The sequence below is a fragment of the Hypanus sabinus genome, chromosome 29 (genome assembly GCF_030144855.1).
Source record: "Hypanus sabinus isolate sHypSab1 chromosome 29, sHypSab1.hap1, whole genome shotgun sequence".
NCBI lineage: Eukaryota > Metazoa > Chordata > Chondrichthyes > Myliobatiformes > Dasyatidae > Hypanus > Hypanus sabinus.
The window spans coordinates 24,794,937-24,817,552 of NC_082734.1; the positions used below are offsets into that span (position 1 = coordinate 24,794,937).

At 49.9% G+C, this 22,616-nt stretch overlaps 1 protein-coding gene across 7 annotated transcripts in view; it reads left to right on the forward strand.

The window, feature by feature from the left end:
• LOC132383137 (epidermal growth factor receptor kinase substrate 8-like protein 1) overlaps positions 1-22,616 on the forward strand; it is a 97,605-nt gene that overhangs the window by 54,857 nt on the left and 20,132 nt on the right. For 6 of the 7 annotated variants that reach the window (XM_059953970.1, XM_059953971.1, XM_059953968.1 and 3 more), the window contains 6 exons: positions 4,783-4,862; positions 8,443-8,597; positions 9,981-10,048; positions 11,299-11,434; positions 13,027-13,115; positions 17,847-17,921. In XM_059953970.1, the coding sequence (XP_059809953.1) occupies positions 4,783-4,862; positions 8,443-8,597; positions 9,981-10,048; positions 11,299-11,434; positions 13,027-13,115; positions 17,847-17,921 (603 nt within the window). The remainder of the gene's footprint in view (positions 1-4,782; positions 4,863-8,442; positions 8,598-9,980; positions 10,049-11,298; positions 11,435-13,026; positions 13,116-17,846; positions 17,922-22,616) is intronic. The other variant, XM_059953969.1, reaches the window with a different exon arrangement.

Consider the following 22,616-nt stretch of genomic DNA (forward strand, 5'->3'; position numbering starts at 1 on the left):
ACAATAATAATAGAATCAGATTTAATATTACTGGCATATGTTGTGAAATTTGTTGTTTGTGGCAGCAGTACATAATAAAAAAATAATAAACTAAAGTAAGAAGTTTATTAAAAAAAAAGAAAATTAAATTAGGTTGTGCAAGACCAGAGGTAAAGAGATACTGAGGAAGTGTTCATGGTTTCATTGCTCATTCAGAAGTTTGGTGGCATAGGGCAAGAAGCTGTTCCTGAAATGATAAGTCTGTATCTTCAGAGACTCCTGTATCCCATGAAGGCAGGGGAGGCTAGTGCCCATGATGGAACTGGACGAGCTTACAACTTTCTAAAGCTTTTTCCGATCCTGTGCAGTGCCCGTTCTAGTTAGAACGCAAATTTGTGAGTGTCTTTGTTGACATACCAATTCTCCTCCAAATCCTCATGAAATATAGTAACTGTGTGCCTTCTTTGTAACTGTGTGCCTTCTTTGCAACTGCATCAATGCGTTGGGCCCAGGATAGATCCTCAGAGATGTTGACACCCAGGAACTTGAAACTGCTCACCCTTTCCACTTCTGATCTCTCGATGGGAACTGGCGTGCGTTCCCTCGACTTCACCTTCCTGAAGTCCACAGGTCCTGATGAAGGGTCTCGGCCCGAAACGTCGACAGTGCTTCTCCCTATAGATGCTGCCTGGCCTGCTGTGTTCCACCAGCATTTTGCGTGTGTTGCTTGAATTTCCAGCATCTGCAGATTTCCTCGTGAAGTCCACAGTTCCTTGGTCTTACTGATGTTGATGATGAGAGCAAAGTTGCTGCTGTGACACCACTCAACCAGCTGATCTACCTTGTTCCAGCATACCTCTATAATAATAATAATAATAATAATGATAAATAAGTGAGCCGACAATACTGAGAACATGAGTGGTATAGTTCTTGAAAATCAGTCTGTTGGTTGTGGAATCAGTTCAATACTGAGGTGAATAGTTATCCACACTGATTCAGGAGCCTGACGGTTGAAAATAACTGGTCCTGAACCTAGTGATGTGGAACCTTAGGCTCCTGTACATCCCGCCCGACGGCAGCAGCAAGAAGAGAGCATGGCCTGGATGGTGGGGTCTTTGATGACGCATGCTGCTTCCTTCTGGCAGTGCTCCGTGTAGATGTGCTCAATGGTGGGAAAAGCTTTTCCTGTGATGGATTGGGCTGTGTCCATCATTTTCTGTAGGCTCTACGGATACTGCCTGATCCGTTAACCTCTGATTAAATATCAGACATTCATTTAATCCTTCGATTATGACCCTGGCCACTCCCTCCTACCTTCTGGGAGAAGACACAGAAGCTTGAAAGCCCGATAGTCAGTAGGTCATGAACAACATCTTCCGTACTTCTTATGGGTAGCTACCCACTCCTTAAAGCAAAAATGGCCACTCAAAGTTCTGGAGCAACTCAACAAGTCAGGCAGTGTCCATGGAGAGGAATAAACAGTCGACATTTCTGACCGAGTCTCTTCATCAGGACACGTACAGTACTGTGAAAAGGTCTTAGGGGTGTATATAGAGCTAAGGTGTCTAAGACTTTTGCACAGTACCGTTTTTGTCAATGTGGAGCGGGGAGCACGTCTGTAAATCCGGCAGGAACAAAGCATGTTGGGAATGGTGAGGGTGGAGTGCCGTGGGAGGGGTGTGGGACAGGTGGCTGAGAAGGGGTGCCGGGGGTGAGGGACCTCGTGCGGGTGGAGACACAACTAGCTCTGAGACACCAAGAATGGTCACTTGATTCCAAGCAATTGGTTTATTGATTACAGAATGTCTCTCTGGTGCATCCCACTCCCTCCCCTCTCCCTTCCCCTTTTCCCAACCATGATACCCCTCTCCCTTCCCCTTTTCCCAACCATGATAACCCTCTCTCTGCCCCCTTCCCACTCTCAGTCCACAATAGAGACCGATATCAGAATCAGGTTTATCATCATTTGCATATGTCATGAAATTTGGGTTATTTTTGCAACAGTAATACAGCGAAAAACTTAAAATTACTACAGCACTGTGCAAATGTCTTAGGCACCTTAGCTATATATATGCCTAAGACATTTGCACAGTACTGTATATGGATAAGAAAAGTTTAAATGGATATGGGGTCAAACATGGGCAATTGGCAGGAACTTGGATGGAAATCTTAGTCGTTGTGGATCAGTTGGGCTGATTAGCCAATAAGCCAATTACAAATGAGCTATCGAATGAGTTCTGCTTATGTTTCTCCTGTGACTGGAAAGGAGAAGCTCTTAGCCAAGCTTGTTCCTTTTTCAAGTGTTTACACAGTTCCCTGTTGAATGTTCCTGCTCTGTCATCTCCCATTGCCCTGAAGCCACAGACTCTGGGACAGAGCCTGTTGCCTGGCAGAAATCCTCCTCTCCTCCCCTTCCTGGTCACTGCATAAGTCATGGGAGCAGAATTAAACCATTTGGCCCACCAAGTCTGCTCCTCCCTTCCATCAAGACTGATTTATTATCCCTCTCAGCCCCATTCTCCTGCCTCTCCCTGTAACCTGTGATGCCCTGACTAACCAAGAACTGATCATCCTCCTCTTTAAATATACCCAATGACTTGGCCTCCACAGCCATCTGTGGCAATGAATTCCACAGATTCACCCCTCTTTGTCTAAAGAAATTCCTCCTCATCTCTGTTCTGAAGGAACTTCCTTCTATTCTGAGGCTGTGCCCTCTGGTCCCATACTCCCCCACTATAGGGAACATCCTCTCCACATCCACTCTGTCTAGGCTTTTCAATAATTGACAGGTTTCACCACACAGCCATCTGTGGCAATGAATTCCACAGCTTCCTACATCTCTCATTGACCCCTTTCCCATCCATCCTCCGCACAGAACTCCTGTCTCGGAGTGGGTGCAGAGTCAGAGTCAGGTCTGGTTATTGTCAGATCCACCAGTGTGCAGAGTAATTCCTTGTGTGTGTAAGGCTGCTAGTGTAAACAGTGTACGTGTATAAGTACAACAATAAACACAGTAATGGGTGAAAAAAGAGGAGCATGATACAAAGACTCACACCACCAGGTTCAGAAACCCCTCAACCATCAGGCTCTTGAACCTAAGGGGGTAACTCCACTCACTTCCCTTGCCCGTCACTGAAATGTCCCCACAGCCTATGGAGCCACTTTCAAAAACTCTTCATCTCATGTCCTCGATAGTTATTACTTATTTATTATTACAATCGCTTTCATTTTTGTGTTTGCACAGTTTGTTGTCTTCTGTACTGCTCGAACACCCACGTTGGTGCAGTCCTTCATTTACTCCGTCATGGTTGTTATTCTGTAGATTTATTGGGTATGCCTGTAAGTAAGTGAATCTCGGGGTTGCATATGGTGACGTGATTATAAACTTACTTTGAATTTTGAAGTACAATGGTACAAACCGACTAGTGCAAAAGTTAATGCTAAAGTGACAATAATGGAAGAGGGTGGCATGTGGCGTAATGGTTAACATAACACTGTTACAACACCAGTGACGCAGGTTCATTTCCCACCGCTGTCTGTAAGGAGTTTGTAAATTCTCTCCGTGACTACTTGGGTTTACTCCAGGTGCTCTGGTTTCCTCCCATATTCTAAAGATGTACTGGTTAGCAGGTTAATGGTTCACATAAGTGTAAAGGGTGGGCTTGTTGGTTCATGGAGTAGCTACCCTTGAGGAGTCTGATAGCAGTGAGCTAGATAGGGTACTTCAGAAAGCTTATGGGGCATTAGCTTTCATAAGCTGAGGGATAGAGTTTAAGAATTGCGAGGGAATGATGCAGCTCTATAAAAGTCTGGTTAGGCCACACTTGGAGTACTGCGTCCAGTTCTGGTCGCTTCACTGTAGGAAGGATGTGGAAGCATTGGAAAGGGTACAGAGGAGATTTACCAGGATGCTGCCTGGTTTAGAGAGTATGATCAGAGATTAAGGGAGCTAGGGCTTTGCTCTTTGGAGAGAAGGAGGATGAGAGGAGACATGATAGAGGTGTACAAGATATTAAGAGGAATAGATAGAGTGGACAGCCTGCGCCTCTTCCCCAGGGCACCACTGCTCAGTACGAGAGGACATGGCTTTAAGGTAAGGGGAGGGAAGTTCAAGGGGGATATTAGAGGAAAGTTTTTCACTCAAGAGAGTGGTTGGTGCGTGGAATGCACTGCCTGAGTCAGTGGTGGAGGCAGACACACTAGTGAAGTTTAAGAGACTACTAGACAGGTATATGGAGGAATTTAAGGTGGGGGTTATATGGGAAGCAGGGTTTAAGGGTCAGCACAATATTGTGGGCCGAAGGGCCTGTACTATGCTGCAATATTCTATGTTCTATGTTGTTCTTGACCTTTTGCTCATTGGGGCTTTCAAGTTCTTGTATCTTCTCCTAGAAGGTAGAGAAGAGAAAAGGAAATGGCCAGGCTGGAGGCATCCCAAGGATTAACTGAAAATCTTGTACTTAGGAAGGGGCAAAAACAAAACAACTTGCTGCAGGAATTCAAAGGGTCAGGCAACATCTGCATGGGGAAGTAGACCCTGCACTGATGTCAGGATCCAAAACAGCAATTATTCTCAAGCCAGCTGACCTTTGAATATCCCATGGGCTGATATTGGCGGGTACTGAAGGGCAAAGTGATTCCTCCTCCCCAGAGGAGCAAGTTGTTTTCTCTTCAACCTACGGGTGATGATGAAAAGCCAGGGTTTGCGTTTAATGGGCACGAAGGGGAAAGTTAAGCAGAGTTCATGCCTGGCGCCACCCGTTTTCGGACGCAGCATTAACCTCACCTGTACTATCTCGGCAGGCTGACCTGATTAAGTCCGACATCAACAGTGCGATCACGGACATGAGGAGCGGAAGGACGGAGAGGCCAAACGCCCTCAGGTGAGTCACTGCTGCCAGCCGGGGTTAGTGGTATAGATCGCTTTACAGCGCCAGTAATCACCGATCGGGCTTCGATTCCCTCCAATATCAGTAAGGAGTTTGTGCGTTCTCCCTGTGACTGTGCGGATTTCCTCCGGGTGCTCCGGTTTCCTCCCACATTCCAAAGACTTACATTCCAAAAAGGCATGGCGGCTCTTGTGGGCTGCCCCCAGCACAATTTGTGCTAATTTGTTTTGACACACGACACACTTCACTGTATGTTTCGATGTACGTACGCTTTAATCTTTACTATTTGATTGTCTGACTCCCAGTAGTTCCTCACTCCACATCCACGTCTCCTTAAAAATAAGTCAAACTAAAAAAGCTGCTGTAAACACTCAGATCAGGCAGCGCCTGTGGAGCGAGAAGCAGATTAATGTTTCAGGTGAAGCACCCTTTGTACTGACGTGAGGTTCCAGATCTGAAACACTAACGCTGCTCCTCTCCCGACAGATGCTGCCTGACCCGCTGAGTGTTTCCAGAATCTTTTAATTTTGTTCCAGGTTTCCAGCGCCTGCAGGGTTTAAAACTTTTCCCCCTTCTCCTAATGTTTCCACTACTCAGTCAGCCTCACGCACATCTACCAACTCCCTTACGATCCATTTTGCCATTAACCTACATCAGGAAATGATTTACACCAGCCAGTCTATCTTGGGCTGTGGGAGGGAACCAGAACAACAAGGGAAACCCACACGGTGGTAAGGAGAGCATAGGGACAGCGTTGGAGGGCGGGATTGAAGCCAGATCATTGGAGTGACTCCATATCTGAGTTTCGGATAGTATAGTGGCATTGCTAGTAGAGACTCAGTGGGCTGAAGGGCCTACGGCATCTCTGTAAACTCCATGGAACAGTTAACTTGCACCGAATAAGTTAACGGGTAACTGGTGATTGGTTTATTGTTGACCCATGGACTGGGATACAGTGAAAAGCTTTTGTCTGCAAACCATCCAGACAGATCTTTCTAAATACAAGTACATCAGGGTGAATAAAGTCAAAATGCAGTGTGGGTAGACAGTACAGCATACGGGCCTTGACAAGCTAAATTGAGGGTCTAATTTTTAGAAGAGGTCCATTCAAGAGTCTGGTAGCAGTGGGATCGAAGCTGTCCCTGGACCTGGTGGGACGTGTTTCCAGACTCTTGCATTTTCTGCCCGACGGGAGAAGGAAGAAACGAGGAGGTCCAGGATAGGCCGGGTCTTTGACTACGCTGAGGCAGCAGTAAGAAGTGTAGACAGAGTCCGTAGAGGGGAGGCTGGGTTCAAATGCAACTTATTTGGAGTTGCTGTCTTAAAATCGCCCAGCGAGAGGCATTCTGAAAGTTAATCAGCGATGCATCCTATCAGAACCAGGGGACTTTCCTACCTTCAGGCCAACACACTCAAAATGCTGGAGGATCTCGGCAGGCCAGGCAGCATCAATGGAAAAAAAGTACAGCCGATGTTGTTACCTTTTGGCCCACCCGTGTGCTCAGCATTAACTCTCTATTCCTATTGGTATTAGTTTATTATTGTCACCGGTACAGAGAGACACAGACAAGCTTGTCTTGCATATACTGATCATACAGATCACATTGAGCTAGAACAGGGAAAACAATAACAAAGTGTAACAGCTCCCAAAAGTGCGGAGCGCAGCTAACGTGCAAGATCACAATGAGGTAGATTGTGAGGCCAGGAGTCTGTCTTATCATACAAGAGGTTCATTCAAGATGCTGATAACAGTGGGATGGAAACTGTTCCTGAGCCTGGTGCTACAGGATTTAGTGGAGATGTCCAAGAGTTCTAAGAGGTTTCTGAACAATAAAGAAGTTGTTATTTCATTGGCTGAAGGGATGGTAACCAACGAAACACCAACACAATGCCAGTGGTGAGGACACAAGAGATTCTGCAGATGCTGGAATTCCAGAGCAACACACACAAAATGCTGGAGGAACTCAACGGGTCCATGGAGTGGAATAAACAGTCGGCTATTTATTCCCCTCCATAGAACATAGAACAGTACGGAACAGGAGTAGGCCATTCGGCCCACAATGTTGTACAAAACCAATTAAGTTAGTAATCAAATAGTCAGCTAAACTAATCTCTTCAGCCAACACAATGTAGATGTTTACATAGGCACAAGTTGAATATCCTTTCATTTCTCTCACATTCACGTGCCTATTTAAACATCTCTTAAGATTCCTCAATGTACCTGCCTCTACCACCAGGCCACCCACCCACCCCTCTTTGTAAAATAACTGCCACTGACATCTCCTTTGAAATTAGCCCCCTTAAATGCATGCCCTCTGGTCTGAGACATTTCAACCCTGGGGAGAAAAGGTACTGTCTGAATATTTTATCTAAGCCTCTCATAATCTTATACTCTATCAGATCTCCCCTCAGCCCCTGCCACTGAGAAAACAGCCCAAAAGTCTGTCCAACCTCTCACTATAGCACATGCCCTCTAAACCAGGCAGGATCCTGCTAAACCTCTTCTGCGCCCTCTTGAAAGCCTCAATATCCTTCCTACAATGGGGCGACCAGATTTGTATGCAATACCCTAGATGCAGCCTAACTAGAGTTTCATAAACATGCAATGTAACTTCCCGACTTTTGTACTCAGTGCATTTTGTGTGCTCCCAGTGATGAGGAGACACTGGTACACGGTGATCTGAGATGTGCGCCACCAACAGGAGGTGGCGCTGCATCCCATCACCCTGTCCGGAAAGGGGCTGCGGTAACGCCTGAGCAACACACAAAACGCTGAAAGGGTTGGACTGCTTATTCCCTTCTGCAGATGTTGTCTGACACGCTGAGCTCCTCCAGCATTTTCTGTTTGTTGCTCTGGATTTCCAGCGCCTCTGGTGTTTGGAATTACCCCTGACGTGGTAACTCTGCTGAAACGGGGTAGAAACCAGCATAGTGATAATGGGCCAAAATGTAAAAATTCAAACTTTGAAGTAAATTTATTATCCGAATTGCCATATACTACTTTGAGATAGAAACACAGAAATCTACAACAGCTTTCAGGCCCCTCAGCCCACAATGTTGGGCCGACCATGTAACCTCCTTGAGAAACTGTCTAGAATTTCCCTACCATATAGCCCTCTATTTTTCAAGGCTCCATGTACCCATCTAACAATCTCTTAAAAGATCCTATTGTATCTGCCTCCACCACCGTTGCTGACAGTGCATTCCACACACCCACCATTCTCTGTGTGGAAAAACTTACTTCCACCATCCCCCTTGTACCTACTCCCAAGCACCTTAAAACTATGCCCCCTAGTGTTAGCCACTTCAGCCCTGGGAAAAAGCCTCTGACCATCCACACGATCAATGCCTCTCATCATCTTACACACCTCTATCAGGTCACCTCTCATCCTCTGTCGCTCAAGGAGAAAAGGCCAAGTTCACTCATCCATTTCCTTGCAGACGTTTACAGGAAATATAAAGAAATACAATAGAGTCTCTGGAAAAGAACGCACATAAACAAAACCTGGTAAATGAACAGAGGGCCAATCCCTGATTGCAGACGATGATACGATCATGTTGCTCTCCTTTCTAGAGTGAACAAAGAGAGGATGAATGAACAAGAAAAACTGCCTCCCTCGCCTCCAATGAAGACCGCTCCCAAAGCTCCAATAACCTACAACCCCACCAACAAGTTCCAAGGCTCCTTTTCTGCTCCACCATTGCCGATTGCCACTTCGGGTGTGGCTGGTAAGGAAATCGCGTGTTTTCGTTTCACCCGGAAGCAGATCCCTCGCCCTCGATTGCCCGAGCCTTTGGCAAGTCCCACTCATCTCCGATCTCTGTACCTCTTCCGATCTCCTTTCGTGTCTCACCCTACCCATCACCGCCCAGGTCTTCCATGATGATGAAGTGATTGGTGGGAGGGCAGGCAGTGTTGAGGAATAAGGGGAGTCTGCAGAAGGGCTTGGAGATAGAAGCATAGAAATCGCAGAGAATATGGAAAGAAGTGGCAGATGGAACACAGTGTAGGGAAGTGTATGGTCACGCACTTTGGTAGAAGGAATAAATGTGCAGACTATCTTCTAAACAGGGAGCGAATTCAGGGAATCGGGAGCCCTTGTACAGGATTCCCTAAGAGCTAACTTGCAGGCTGAGTTGATAGTAAGGAAGGCAAATGCAATGTTAGCATTCACTTTGGGAGGGCTAGAATACAAAACCAAGGGTGTATTCCTGAGGATTTTTAAGGCGTTGATCAGACCATAGTGAGTAGTTTTGGGCCTCATATAAAGGATGGGCTAGCATTGGAGAGGGTCCAGAGGAGGTTCGTGAGAATGATCACAAGGGGAGATGAGGTATGAGGAATGTTCGATAGCTCTAGCCCTGGACTCTCCAGAGTTTAGAAGAATGAGGACAGAACCTCATTGAAACATATTGAGTATTGAAAGGCCTAGATAGAATGGATGCGGAGAGGATGTTTCCAATAGTGGGGGGGGGGGGGGGGTCTAGGACCAGAGGGCACAGCCTCAGTATAGAAGGACGTCCATTTTGAACAGAGATGAGGAGGAATTTCTTTAGCCAGAGGTGGTGAATCTGTGGAATTCATTGTCACAGACGGCTGTGGAGGCCAAGACATTGGGTGTATTTAAAGCAGAGGCTGATAGGTTCTTGATTGGTAAGGACATCTAAGATCATGAGAAGGCAGGAGAATGGGATTGAGAAGGGTAGTAAATCAGTGCTGATGGAATGAAGGAGCAGACTTGATGGGCTGAATGGCCTAATTCTGCTTCTATGTGTTATGGTCATTTCATCTGATGGTCCCCTGGTCAGGTTTCTGATCATTCGTACTCACCAAAACGCGATTGCCCATGCTTCAGCAAGTCTGCTTCACCCCTGGGCTCTGTCCTCTCTTGGTCTCCTTCCATTACTTGCCCAACCCATCGCCTGCCAGGACTTCTACAACCAGCCACCATCGTGTGGCTGGGTGGAAGCTTGGCACAAGGCAGAAAGTCCTGATGGAATCCCTCACCACTAACGCTTCTCTCCCCCCCACCCCCCAACTCGATGGAACGCTGAGGACCTTCACCAGACACCTTGTCCTGCTTCGCCCGCACTGACAGAGTCTTGTTTCAGTTACAGAATTGAACGGAGCTGGCAAGGGTGCTGCGGACATGACAGAGCAGAGAACGGCGCGCGATGTGGTGAGTTCTTTCTTCAGCTGCTCCGGGCGTTGGCGAGCCAGGTCTCAGAGTCTCGAACCGGCCCCCCAATCCCCAGTTGGGTTGTCTCCACACCGAAAGGCAATGTGGCTCTTTGAGCCCGATCTACCTTTAAGTAGGATCTGATCATGGTCTATTTGTCTCCCACTTTGGCTCCTTAAACTTTCCAATCATTGCCCAACAATCGACCTGAGGTGCAAAGATTGTCCGTCACCTCCCAGCTGCTGTGAATTTTGTGTGGAAAGAAAGCTGGTATGCAGTGGCTCCAGATGTCCATGGCAGTGTAACGGTATTACGGCGCCAGCGACCTGGGTTCAATCCCGCCACCGTCTTGTGAAGAGTTTGTACATTCTCCACGTGGTGCTGCACTTCCCCCCCCACCACCCCCAATCCCGTAGACATACAGATCGGTAGGTCACGTGAGCGTAAGTGGGCAAGTACAGACTTGTTGGGCCAGAAGGACTGTATCACTAAATAAAAGTAAAATTATTAAAAGTAAAATCCCTGTATTAGCCAATTTCACCTTGGGTGGAGGGGGGGGGGGAAGTCTCTGGCTCTCCAATCAATCAATGCTTCTCATAATCTTGTAGCCCCCCCCCCACCCCCCATCAAGTCACCTCTCATCATCATTCACTCCAAAGAGAAAAGTCCTAGCTCGCTCATAAAATGTGTTGATCAATCCAGACAGCATCCCGGTAAAACTCCTTGGCACCCTCCCTAAAGCTTCCACATCCTTCCTATAATGAGATGACCAGAACTGGACACAACAATCTAAGTGTCGTCTAACAAGAATTTTACAGAGCTGTAACATTACCTTGTGGCTCATGGGACGTCCAAAGGATCTGAGTTGGTGGGTGATGGGAGCAAGCTGATTGGCAGAGAGGTGGGTAGGGAAGAGGGCCTGACCAGTTTGTGCATGAATTGGCATAAGTTGATTACAATGGAGCCTATGCTCAAACGTACTTTCACAGCTGATAGGTACTGTAGTAGTCCTGAATTCAGATGCAGAGCCCTGAACTTGGGCTGAATGGCAACAACCGGGAGGGTAAGAGTGGTGGGAGTTATGAGGAGGGGTCCCATGTGGATGGATGCAGATATGGACAGACTGCGGGAAAGCAGCTGTTGGGCGACAGTCTGGGCGGTTAGGAGAGGGGAGGGGCAGGACGGCTATGGGAGATGTCGGGGCCTCTTCGCCAGAACGTAACCGAGCTCTGCATCTCCCTTCCCTTCAGATGATCTTGAACCACACCTTCGACGATATCGAGGGCTTCATGGCGAGGCTGCAGAAAACAGCTGAAGCGTTCAAGATTCTGGACCAAAGGAAGAAGAGCAGAATGGGCCGGAAGAAGAGCCCAAAGGAAAGTGGAGGTAGGTGACTCTCGCCTGGTGGGGAGACCATCCGGTAGAAGCACAACAAATTCCTTATGAAGTTTCCATTGCCAGTCTCAGACAGAAAACATTCTGCCTGAATGTGCCGTGGATCTGTATGGGAACTGCTCTACACATGACCATAAGAAACAGCAGAGAGCTGGGTTCCTCACAGCAACTAGCCTCCCTTCCAAAGGCTCTCTCTATACTTCTTGCTGCCTCAGTAAAGCAGAGAGCGTAGTCAAAGACCTCGCCCCACCCCAGACATTCTCTCTCCTCCCCTCTCCCATTGGGCCGAAGATATAAAAGAATGTCTCAAAAACAAAATCTATCCCATTGTTACCAGACTTTTGAATAGACCTAATGAAAGCACAAAATGCTGGCAGAACTCAGCAGGCCAGACAGCATCGATGGGAGGAGGTAGTGACAATGTTTTGGGCCGAAACCCTTCATCAGGAGTGTCTTGTACGATAAGATGGACTCGGCTTCACAATCTATTTTGTTACGAACGTATACTTTTTCCAGATTTTACACTTTATTCTGCATGGTTTTACCTTATTCCAACTCAATGCAATGCTCAATGATTTGACCTGAGAGAAGGACTGAGGACCAAATTTATTCACTGGAGACATTTTTTTTTGTATTATGAATTTGCTGTGGTGTGTTGGTCAGGGAGTGACGTATAACAAATAACAACTTTCAGCGATTATAAAGAATATATTTTTTAAAAACCTTAGAGGTTAAAGTGCAGATATGGAATAAAATGTGCTTACTACATAAATATCAGCATGTATTTACAGTCATAAACAACTTTATAAAAATGGTTACACGAGGAAATTTGCAGATGCTGGAAATTCAAGCAACGCACACAAAATGCTGGTGGGACGCAGCAGGCCGGGCAACATCTATAGGGAGAAGCGCTGTCGTCGCTTCAGGCCGAGACCCTTCGTCAGGACTCAAGACGAAGGTCTCGGCCCGAAACATCGACCATGCTTCTCCCTGTAGATGCTGCCTGGCCTGCCGTGTTCCACCAGCATTTTGTGTGTGTTGCTTATAAAGATGGTTTAAATTTTTTTTACAGTGCAGTGATGGAGTAATAGATAGAGGGGGCTGGGGGTTAACTAGAATGGTTGATCAGACTAACTGCCTGGGGAAAGAAATGTTTAAATTGAATGAACAGTATGCAAGACACGCTTTTTACTCCATTTTAGCAGTTCTGACAATAATAAACCAGTACCAAATCACCCAGGCAAATAGATCCAGGTAGACTCTTCACCTTTCTCCTTTATAAGGTGCTCTTTAAGATCTCCAGCTTTCACTGGGGATCTATGTAGCATGTGATGGCTAATGGGATTAGTTACAATGGGAATCATGATCAGACAGTGTGGGATGAAGAGCCTAATCCTGTGCTGTTGTACGCTCAATGTCTGGGAATGCAAGAGGATGAAACCTGATGTCACAAAAGCCTTATTGCACAGAATGAGGCCATTGGGCCCATTGAGTTTATGCTGGCCCACTGCCCAATCCCCTTCGCCCGTGCTATCTCTGCCTTTGACTAAAACACTTCAACCTGAATTCCTTCTTGATTTCAGAGGGACTCCTGACACTGCGAGCCCGACCGCCAAGCCAAGAGGAGTTTATCGAAATCTTTCAAAAATACAAGTACTCCTTCAGCCTTCTGGTAAGCATAGCTCTCGAGAGGGCCCAGGGTGGCGTCTGCGACCTTTTGCTGCAGTCTGTGTCTTTGAACCTCGTAACTGCCGGGAGTGCTGAACACTCCCCAGGGTGCCGGCACGGAGGGCACGGACCTCCTGATACCCGTCGTAGGTCTTGGGGCCTGCAGAGGCTTGAAGTCAATGAACAGTGTGCGTTGCTCAGATTTCCAGCATCTGCAGACTTTTCCTGTTAGTGTTCATCTCCTCTTTTAGCTGAGGATTTTAAGTAAATAAAACTCCCAAGTAAAACAGCAGAGACTGGAAATCTGGAATATTAACTGAAAATATTAACAGGTGGTTTGGTAGGTTAGCAGTTAGCGTAATGCTTTACAGTTCTACCAATCAGGGTTCAATTCCCACCGCCATCAGTAGGAAGTTTATACGTTCTCCCCATGACCTCTGGGGTCTCCGATTTCCTCCCACATTCCAAAGACATACAGGTTAGTGTTAGTTAAGTTGTGGGCGTTCTATGTTGGCACAGGAAGTGCAGCAACACTGTGGGCCCCCAGTACAGCCTCAGGCTGTGTTGGTCATTGACCAAATGATACATTTCACTGTCACCGGACTTCATGCATGCCTGACTGTCCCTGTATTGGCTGTTGATGCAAATGACACATTTCACCCATGTTGTGACGCTTCAGTGTCATGTGACAAATAAAGTTAATCTTTGTCCCGGAGTTGGGGGAATCAGCAATGAGGGGTAAAGGTTTAAAGGGGAGAGATGAGAGATTTAGAAAGGTTAAGTGCCAAGTCTAAATACCAGGAGCACTTAGCTGGTCAGGCAGCACCTGTGGAGGGAGAACCAGTGTCGACGATCCTCCATCTAATGTGGGGCCTTCAACCTGAAATGTTTGTTGCGTTTCTCCTCCCACCAGCACGTTCCAATTTTATCAAGCACATCGATCCCCTCATTGAAGGGCAGGTGTTAATGGCCTTAAGGGAAGATTCACTGGACTGATCCCTGGGATGGTCTTCTGAGCACAGGATGGACTTATACTGACTGGAGCTGAGAAGAATGAGGAAGAAATCCAGGTCCAGATCTTGGTCCTGGTCTTGATCCAGATTCAGATCCAAATCCTGGTCCTGGTCTTGATCCACATTCAGATCCAGATCCTGGTCCTGGTCTTGATCCAGATTCAGATCCAAATCCTGGTCCTGGTCTTGATCCAGATTCAGATCCAAATCCTGGTCCTGGTCTTGATCCAGATTCAGATCCAAATCCTGGTCCTGGTCTTGATCCAGATTCAGATCCAAATCCTGGTCCTGGTCTTGATCCAGATTCAGATCCAGATCCTGGTCCTGGACCTGATTCAGATTCAGATCCGGATCCTGGTCCTGGTCTTGATCCAGATTCAGATCCAAATCCTGGTCCTGGTCTTGATCCAGAATCAGATCCACATCCTGGTCCTGGTCCTGATCCAGATTCAGATCCACATCCTGGTCCTGGTCTTGATCCAGATTCAGATCCAAATCCTGGTCCTGGTCTTGATCCAGATTCAGATCCAAATCCTGGCCATGGTCTTGATCCAAATTCAGATCCAAATCCTGGTCCTGGTCTTGATCCAGATTCAGATCCAAATCCTGGTCCTGGTCTTGATCCAGATTCAGATCCAAATCCTGGTCCTGGTCTTGATCCAGATTCAGATCCAGATCCTGGTCCTGGTCCTGATTCAGATTCAGATCCGGATCCTGGTCCTGGTCTTGATCCAGATTCAGATCCAAATCATGGTCCTGGTCCTGATCCAGATTCAGATCCGGATCCTGGTCCTGGTCCTGATCCAGATTCAGATCCAGATCCGGATCCTGGTCCTGGTCTTGATCCAGAATCAGATCCAGACCCTGGTCCTGGTCCTGATCCAGATTCAGATCCAGATCCTGGTCCTGGTCTTGATCCAGATTCAGATCCAAATCCTGGTCCTGGTCCTGATCCAGATTCAGGTCCAGGTTCATTTATTTATCATGTGTGTCAAAACATACAGTCTTTTTATGAATTCCTGATGAATGGTCTTGGCCCAAAATGTCAACAGTTTATTCCCAACTGATGCTGCCTGACCTGCTGAGCTCCTCCAGCACATTGTGTGTATTGCTCTAGATTCCAGCACCTGCAGTACCTCAGTGAAATACATCGTTCGTGTTAGCAACCAACACAGCCAAGGATGTGCTAGGGGAAGCCCACGAGCGTTGCCACACATTCCGGCACCAACAGAGGACCAGGCTCATAATGTCCAGCAGAACAACACAAACGAAGTCAGCAATAAAACAAAACAACAGCACAACAAGCCCCCTTTAGCACCCTCCCACCAACCAGCCACTCCCACACGCACACAGACAAGACTCCAACCTCAGGACGACTCCAGCCGCCAGTGGGCTTGTGGACTCGTAGGCATTGGGACTTTGACTTGCAGACAAACACACCCATGACTTTAGCCATCGGGTCTCGACTTCCAGACCAGTGCAAATCTTTCTCTTACAATGGGGCAACACTGCCCATGTTTTTCTTTGACCACTGCCCCGTGCGGTGTTTGAGAGGCAGGTACGCAGGTTCCGGTCCCTCTGTGACCACTTCCAGAGGCCGGTCGGCATTTCTGTTCACAATTCACCCCAAAGTGGTTGTGGTTGTTCACCCCAAACTGCCATAGTCTTTCGTTCTTCAACTTGCCCTCACCCTCCTGTCACACACCACAGTCGGGGTATTTTACAAGTACAATAGCCCGCTCGTCTTCGGCACAGTGAGAGGACATGGAACAGGTGATGATTTGCAACAAGCACACAACCTTTGCAGGGCTGTGCGGCTCGGAATGTTCGAACTGGGAATTCTGCAGCAGGAGCCATGCAGCCGGGAATCCTGCAGCAACTAGGGCAAAACCTTCCTGCTGATAGAACTCAGGATAAATTTTCCTGAGTTCTGTGATTTTTTGTTTGTTGGGGAGGGAAATCTCAACGAATAGGTGGTGCTAAGTATAGCTCCCCAAACTAGGGTAAACTCCGGTATCTGGGGTAAAATCCTCACACAGATCCTCAGCAGATTAGTTTAATCTCATTCTATTCAATCGTATTTCTTCATCTCGGTTGCATCACTCAACCTGTTACCCTGAGCAACCAGGCTGGACTAATGGGACTGCGGGATATCTTGTGCAATTCTTACCTGGAAATTGAGTTTAAATCATCTCTCTTTCTCTCTCTCTATCTCTCTCGCTCTCTTGCTCTCTCTCTCTCTCTCTCGTGCTTTCTACCTTGCGCTCTCTATCTCTACCTCTCTCTCCTTCTTTCCCATCTCTGTTTGCAATCACTCTCTGCATTTTAATCTTTTCCTGCCTTTGTCACTCTCTCTTTCTGACTTTTTATCTACCCCCCTCCTTTCCCCCCTCCCTCACTCTCGCTCTCTCTCTTTGTGCATAAGTCAGTCTTATCTAAGAGGCAGGACAGGTAAATCATCAGCTCGAAACTGTCCATAATTCATTACAAGTCAGATTCAATCCACCTTGCTGAGCTTTGAATGATTAACGGGAGTGAAGGAAATGATACCCGGTCTCGTGTGCAAACACTCTGTGTGTCGGTCATGGGATAACGACGTGAGAGTTGACAGTGAGGTCGTTTTAAAATTTATTCCTTTTTCAAATCCGGACAGAGCCAACATTTACCCCTGGGTGCGCTGAGGGGCTGCTGGTGGGCCACCCCCTTGAGCTTCTGGGGTGGGCGAGTTCCGGGGGCTAGACCCAGCAATAACGAAAGGGTGGCGGTGTATGGTATTACCAAGTCACGGCAGTGTGCGACTTGGAGAGTGGAACCTGTAGGTGGTGGAGTGGATCTGTGCCTGGCGGTCAGGGTGGTGAGTCTGGAAGATGTTGTTGGGGCACCCAGGCAAAGAACTATAATGCCTCACTTTAACAGCGGGCCACCCCTAGTGAAGCCGTCCATCCCTCACGAGCACCGATCGTGATCACACTGAACACGAGACAATCAGCTTTACTTTCTCTGACGTATGATGTGCAATATATTGTTATTGACCATAAATTACAAAACAAATAATTCATAAGGACGGGTCTGGGCTGGCCAGTGGTGTAGTGGACTTGGAACCAGATGGTCCTGAGTTCGAATCCAGCCAAGTCCCTATCTGGGCAGTGGCAATCTCCTTCCGTTATCTTGCCACGAAAACCCTACGGATAACTACACTATCTATGGGGTCGCCATGAGTCGTCGGTGACTCAACAACACCAGAGAAAGGTCTAACGAGGTGGTGTTCATGGACCATGCAGAAATCTGATGGCAGAGGGGAAGAAGCTGTTCCTAAAACATTGAATGTGAATCTTCAGGCTCCCGGTACCTCCTCCCCGGCAGTAGTGATGAGAAGAGGGCATATCCCTGATAGTGGGGGTCCTTAATAATGGATGCAGCCTGGAGATACCTCCTCTTGAAGAAGTGTGTGAGCTGGGGAGGGTTGTCCCAGCGGTGGAACGGGCTGAGTTTACAAACCTCTACAGCCTTTTCCCATCCTGTGTGTTGCTGTCTCGGTACCAGATGGTGGTGCAGCCAGTTAGAATGCTCTTCACAGTAGGTCGATATCAACCTGCTGCAGTCTTTGGTGCACAAGATAGCAGGAACGCAGAGGAAAAGGGGCCTGGGTGATGACATGAAGGGAGAGGTCTAGCCGGGGACAATCAGGTGGATTCATTTGACCGAGGATTTCTCTTCTCCAGGCACGAGTGAGGAACCACATCGTCAACCCCAGCGCCACTGAGCTCATCCACTTCCTGTTTGGACCGCTGGACATGGTGAGTAGCGGGTCATCCTCCAGCCGTTGCTTCTTCCGCGGGGCAAAGCTGATCCCCGCCCTGCACGATGGAGCCGATCCTCATGCTCCCCTCACACCCCGAGCAATGGAGCTGGTCCCCGTGCACCCCACATGGTGGAACAGCTCCCCACATCCCCTGTGTGATGGACCCAAACCGTTCCCCACATCCCCTGCGCGTTCGAGCCAAACCATTCCCCACATCCCCTGCGCGTTCGAGCCAAACCATTCCCCACATCCCCCGTGTGTCGGTGTGAAACCGCTCCCCGCATCCCCTGTGTGACGGAGTCAAACCGTTCCCCACATGCCCTGTGTGTCGGAGTCAAACCGTTCCCCACATCCCCTGTGTGTCGGACCCAAACCGTTCCCCACATCCCCTGTGTGACGGAGTCAAACCGCTCCCCGCATCCCCTGTGTGACGGAGTCAAACCGCTCCCCGCATCCCCTGTGTGACGGAGTCAAACCGTTCCCCACATGCCCTGTGTGACGGACCCAAACCGTTCCCCACATCCCCTGTGTGTCGGACCCAAACCGTTCCCCACATCCCCTGTGTGACGGAGTCAAACCGCTCCCCGCATCCCCTGTGTGACGGAGTCAAACCGTTCCCCACATCCCCTGTGTGACGGAGTCAAACCGTTCCCCACATCCCCTGTGTGACGGAGTCAAACCGTTCCCCACATCCCCTGTGTGACGGAGTCAAACCGTTCCCCACATCCCCTGTGTGTCGGACCCAAACCGTTCCCCACATCCCCCGTGTGACGGAGTCAAACCGTTCCCCACATCCCCTGTGTGTCGGACCCAAACCGTTCCCCACATCCCCCGTGTGACGGAGTCAAACCGTTCCCCACATCCCCCGTGTGACGGAGTCAAACCGTTCCCCACATCCCCTGTGTGTCGGAGTCAAACCGTTCCCCACATCCCCTGTGTGACGGAGTCAAACCGTTCCCCACATCCCCTGTGTGACGGAGTCAAACCGTTCCCCACATCCCCCGTGTGACGGAGTCAAACCGTTCCCCACATCCCCCGTGTGACGGAGTCAAACCGTTCCCCACATCCCCTGTGTGACGGACCCAAACCGCTCCCCGCATCCCCTGTGTGACGGAGTCAAACCGTTCCCCACATCCCCCGTGTGACGGAGTCAAACCGTTCCCCACATCCCCTGTGTGACGGACCCAAACCGCTCCCCGCATCCCCTGTGTGACGGAGTCAAACCGTTCCCCACATCCCCTGTGTGACGGAGTCAAACCGCTCCCCGCATCCCCTGTGTGACGGGCCCAAACCGTTCCCCACATCCCCTGTGTGTCGGACCCAAACTGTTCCCCACATCCCCTGTGTGACGGGCCCAAACCGTTCCCCACATCCCCTGTGTGACGGAGTCAAACCGTTCCCCACATCCCCTGTGTGTCGGAGTCAAACCGTTCCCCACATCCCCTGTGTGACGGAGTCAAACCGTTCCCCACATCCCCTGTGTGTCGGACCCAAACCGTTCCCCACATCCCCTGTGTGACGGAGTCAAACCGTTCCCCACATCCCCTGTGTGTCGGAGTCAAACCGTTCCCCACATCCCCTGTGTGACGGAGTCAAACCGTTCCCCACATCCCCTGTGTGTCGGACCCAAACCGTTCCCCACATCCCCTGTGTGACGGAGTCAAACCGTTCCCCACATCCCCTGTGTGACGGAGTCAAACCGTTCCCCACATGCCCTGTGTGTCGGAGTCAAACCGTTCCCCACATCCCCTGTGTGACGGAGTCAAACCGCTCCCCGCATCCCCTGTGTGACGGGCCCAAACCGTTCCCCACATCCCCTGTGTGTCGGACCCAAACTGTTCCCCACATCCCCTGTGTGACGGGCCCAAACCGTTCCCCACATCCCCTGTGTGTCGGAGTCAAACCGTTCCCCACATCCCCTGTGTGTCGGACCCAAACCGTTCCCCACATCCCCTGTGTGTCGGACCCAAACCGTTCCCCACATCCCCTGTGTGTCGAAGTCAAACCGTTCCCCACATCCCCTGTGTGACGGAGTCAAACCGTTCCCCACATCCCCTGTGTGACGGGCCCAAACCGTTCCCCACATCCCCTGTGTGACGGAGTCAAACCGTTCCCCACATCCCCTGTGTGACGGACCCAAACCGTTCCCCACATCCCCTGTGTGACGGAGTCAAACCGTTCCCCACATCCCCCGTGTGACGGAGTCAAACCGTTCCCCACATCCCCTGTGTGACGGAGTCAAACCGTTCCCCACATCCCCCGTGTGACGGAGTCAAACCGTTCCCCACATCCCCCGTGTGACGGAGTCAAACCGTTCCCCACATCCCCTGTGTGTCGGACCCAAACCGTTCCCCACATCCCCTGTGTGACGGAGTCAAACCGTTCCCCACATCCCCCGTGTGACGGAGTCAAACCGTTCCCCACATCCCCCGTGTGACGGAGTCAAACCGTTCCCCACATCCCCTGTGTGACGGGCCCAAACCGTTCCCCACATCCCCTGTGTGTCGGACCCAAACCGTTCCCCACATCCCCTGTGTGACGGAGTCAAACCGTTCCCCACATCCCCCGTGTGACGGAGTCAAACCGTTCCCCACATCCCCTGTGTGTCGGACCCAAACCGTTCCCCGCATCCCCTGTGTGACGGAGTCAAACCATTCCCCACATCCCCTGTGTGACGGAGTCAAACCGTTCCCCACATCCCCTGTGTGTCGGACCCAAACCGTTCCCCACATCCCCTGTGTGTCGGACCCAAACCGTTCCCCACATCCCCTGTGTGTCGGACCCAAACCGTTCCCCACATCCCCTGTGTGTCGGACCCAAACCGTTCCCCACATCCCCTGTGTGTCGGACCCAAACCGTTCCCCACATCCCCTGTGTGTCGGAGTCAAACCGTTCCCCACATCCCCTGTGTGTCGGACCCAAACCGTTCCCCACATCCCCTGTGTGTCGGACCCAAACCGTTCCCCACATCCCCTGTGTGTCGGACCCAAACCGTTCCCCACATCCCCTGTGTGTCGGACCCAAACCGTTCCCCACATCCCCCGTGTGACGGAGTCAAACCGTTCCCCACATCCCCCGTGTGACGGAGTCAAACCGTTCCCCACATCCCCTGTGTGTCGGACCCAAACCGTTCCCCACATCCCCTGTGTGTTGGAGTCAAACCGTTCCCCACATCCCCTGTGTGTCGGACCCAAACCGTTCCCCACATCCCCTGTGTGTCGGAGTCAAACCGTTCCCCACATCCCCTGTGTGACGGAGTCAAACCGTTCCCCACATCCCCTGTGTGTCGGAGTCAAACCGTTCCCCACATCCCCTGTGTGTCGGACCCAAACCGTTCCCCACATCCCCTGTGTGACGGAGTCAAACCGTTCCCCACATCCCCTGTGTGTCGGACCCAAACCGTTCCCCACATCCCCTGTGTGACGGAGTCAAACCGTTCCCCACATCCCCTGTGTGTCGGAGTCAAACCGTTCCCCACATCCCCTGTGTGACGGAGTCAAACCGTTCCCCACATCCCCTGTGTGTCGGACCCAAACCGTTCCCCACATCCCCCGTGTGACGGAGTCAAACTGTTCCCCACATCCCCTGTGTGTCGGACCCAAACCGTTCCCCACATCCCCTGTGTGTCGGAGTCAAACCGTTCCCCACATCCCCTGTGTGTCGGACCCAAACCGTTCCCCACATCCCCCGTGTGTCGGTGTCAAACCGTTCCCCACATCCCCTGTGTGTCAGCATCAAACCGTTCCCCACATCCCCTGTGTGTCGGAGTCAAACCGTTCCCCACATCCCCTGTGTGTCGGACCCAAACCGTTCCCCACATCCCCTGTGTGTCGGACCCAAACCGTTCCCCACATCCCCTGTGTGACGGAGTCAAACCGTTCCCCACATCCCCTGTGTGTCGGACCCAAACCGTTCCCCACATCCCCTGTGTGTCGGAGTCAAACCGTTCCCCACATCCCCTGTGTGTCGGACCCAAACCGTTCCCCACATCCCCTGTGTGTCGGACCCAAACCGTTCCCCACATCCCCTGTGTGACGGAGTCAAACCGTTCCCCACATGCCCTCCTCACCGCTCCATCCTGCATCAGAAACAGGAGCAGGAGGAGGAAATCTGACCCGTCGAGCCCAGTCCACTATTCAATAAGATCATGGCTGATCTGGCCATGGACTCATCTCCACCTACCTGCCTTTTCCCCACAACCCTTAATTCCCCTACTATGCAAAAATCTATGCAAACATTGGGCAGAGAATTCCACAGATTCACCACTCTCTGGGAAAAGCAGTTCCCCCTCATCTCTGTCCTAAATCTACTCCCCCGAATCTTGAGGCTACGTCCCCTAGTTCTCGTCCCACCTATCAGTGGAAACAACTTTCCTGGCTCTATCTTTCATAATTTTACATGTTTCTATAAGGTCTCCTCTCAATCTTCTGAATTCCAGCGAGTAGAGTCCCAGGCAACTCAATCCCTCCTCATAGTTTAACCCCCTCGTCTTTTGAATGAACCTGGTGAACCTCTGCACCGCCTCCAAAGCCAGTATATCCTTCCTCAAGTAAGGAGACCAGAACTGTCCGGAATACTCCAGGTGCGGCCTCACCAGTACCCTGTACCGTTGCAGCATAACCTCCCTGCTCTTCAATCCAATCCCTCCAGCAACGAAGGCCGACATCCCATTTGCCTTCTTGACAGCCTG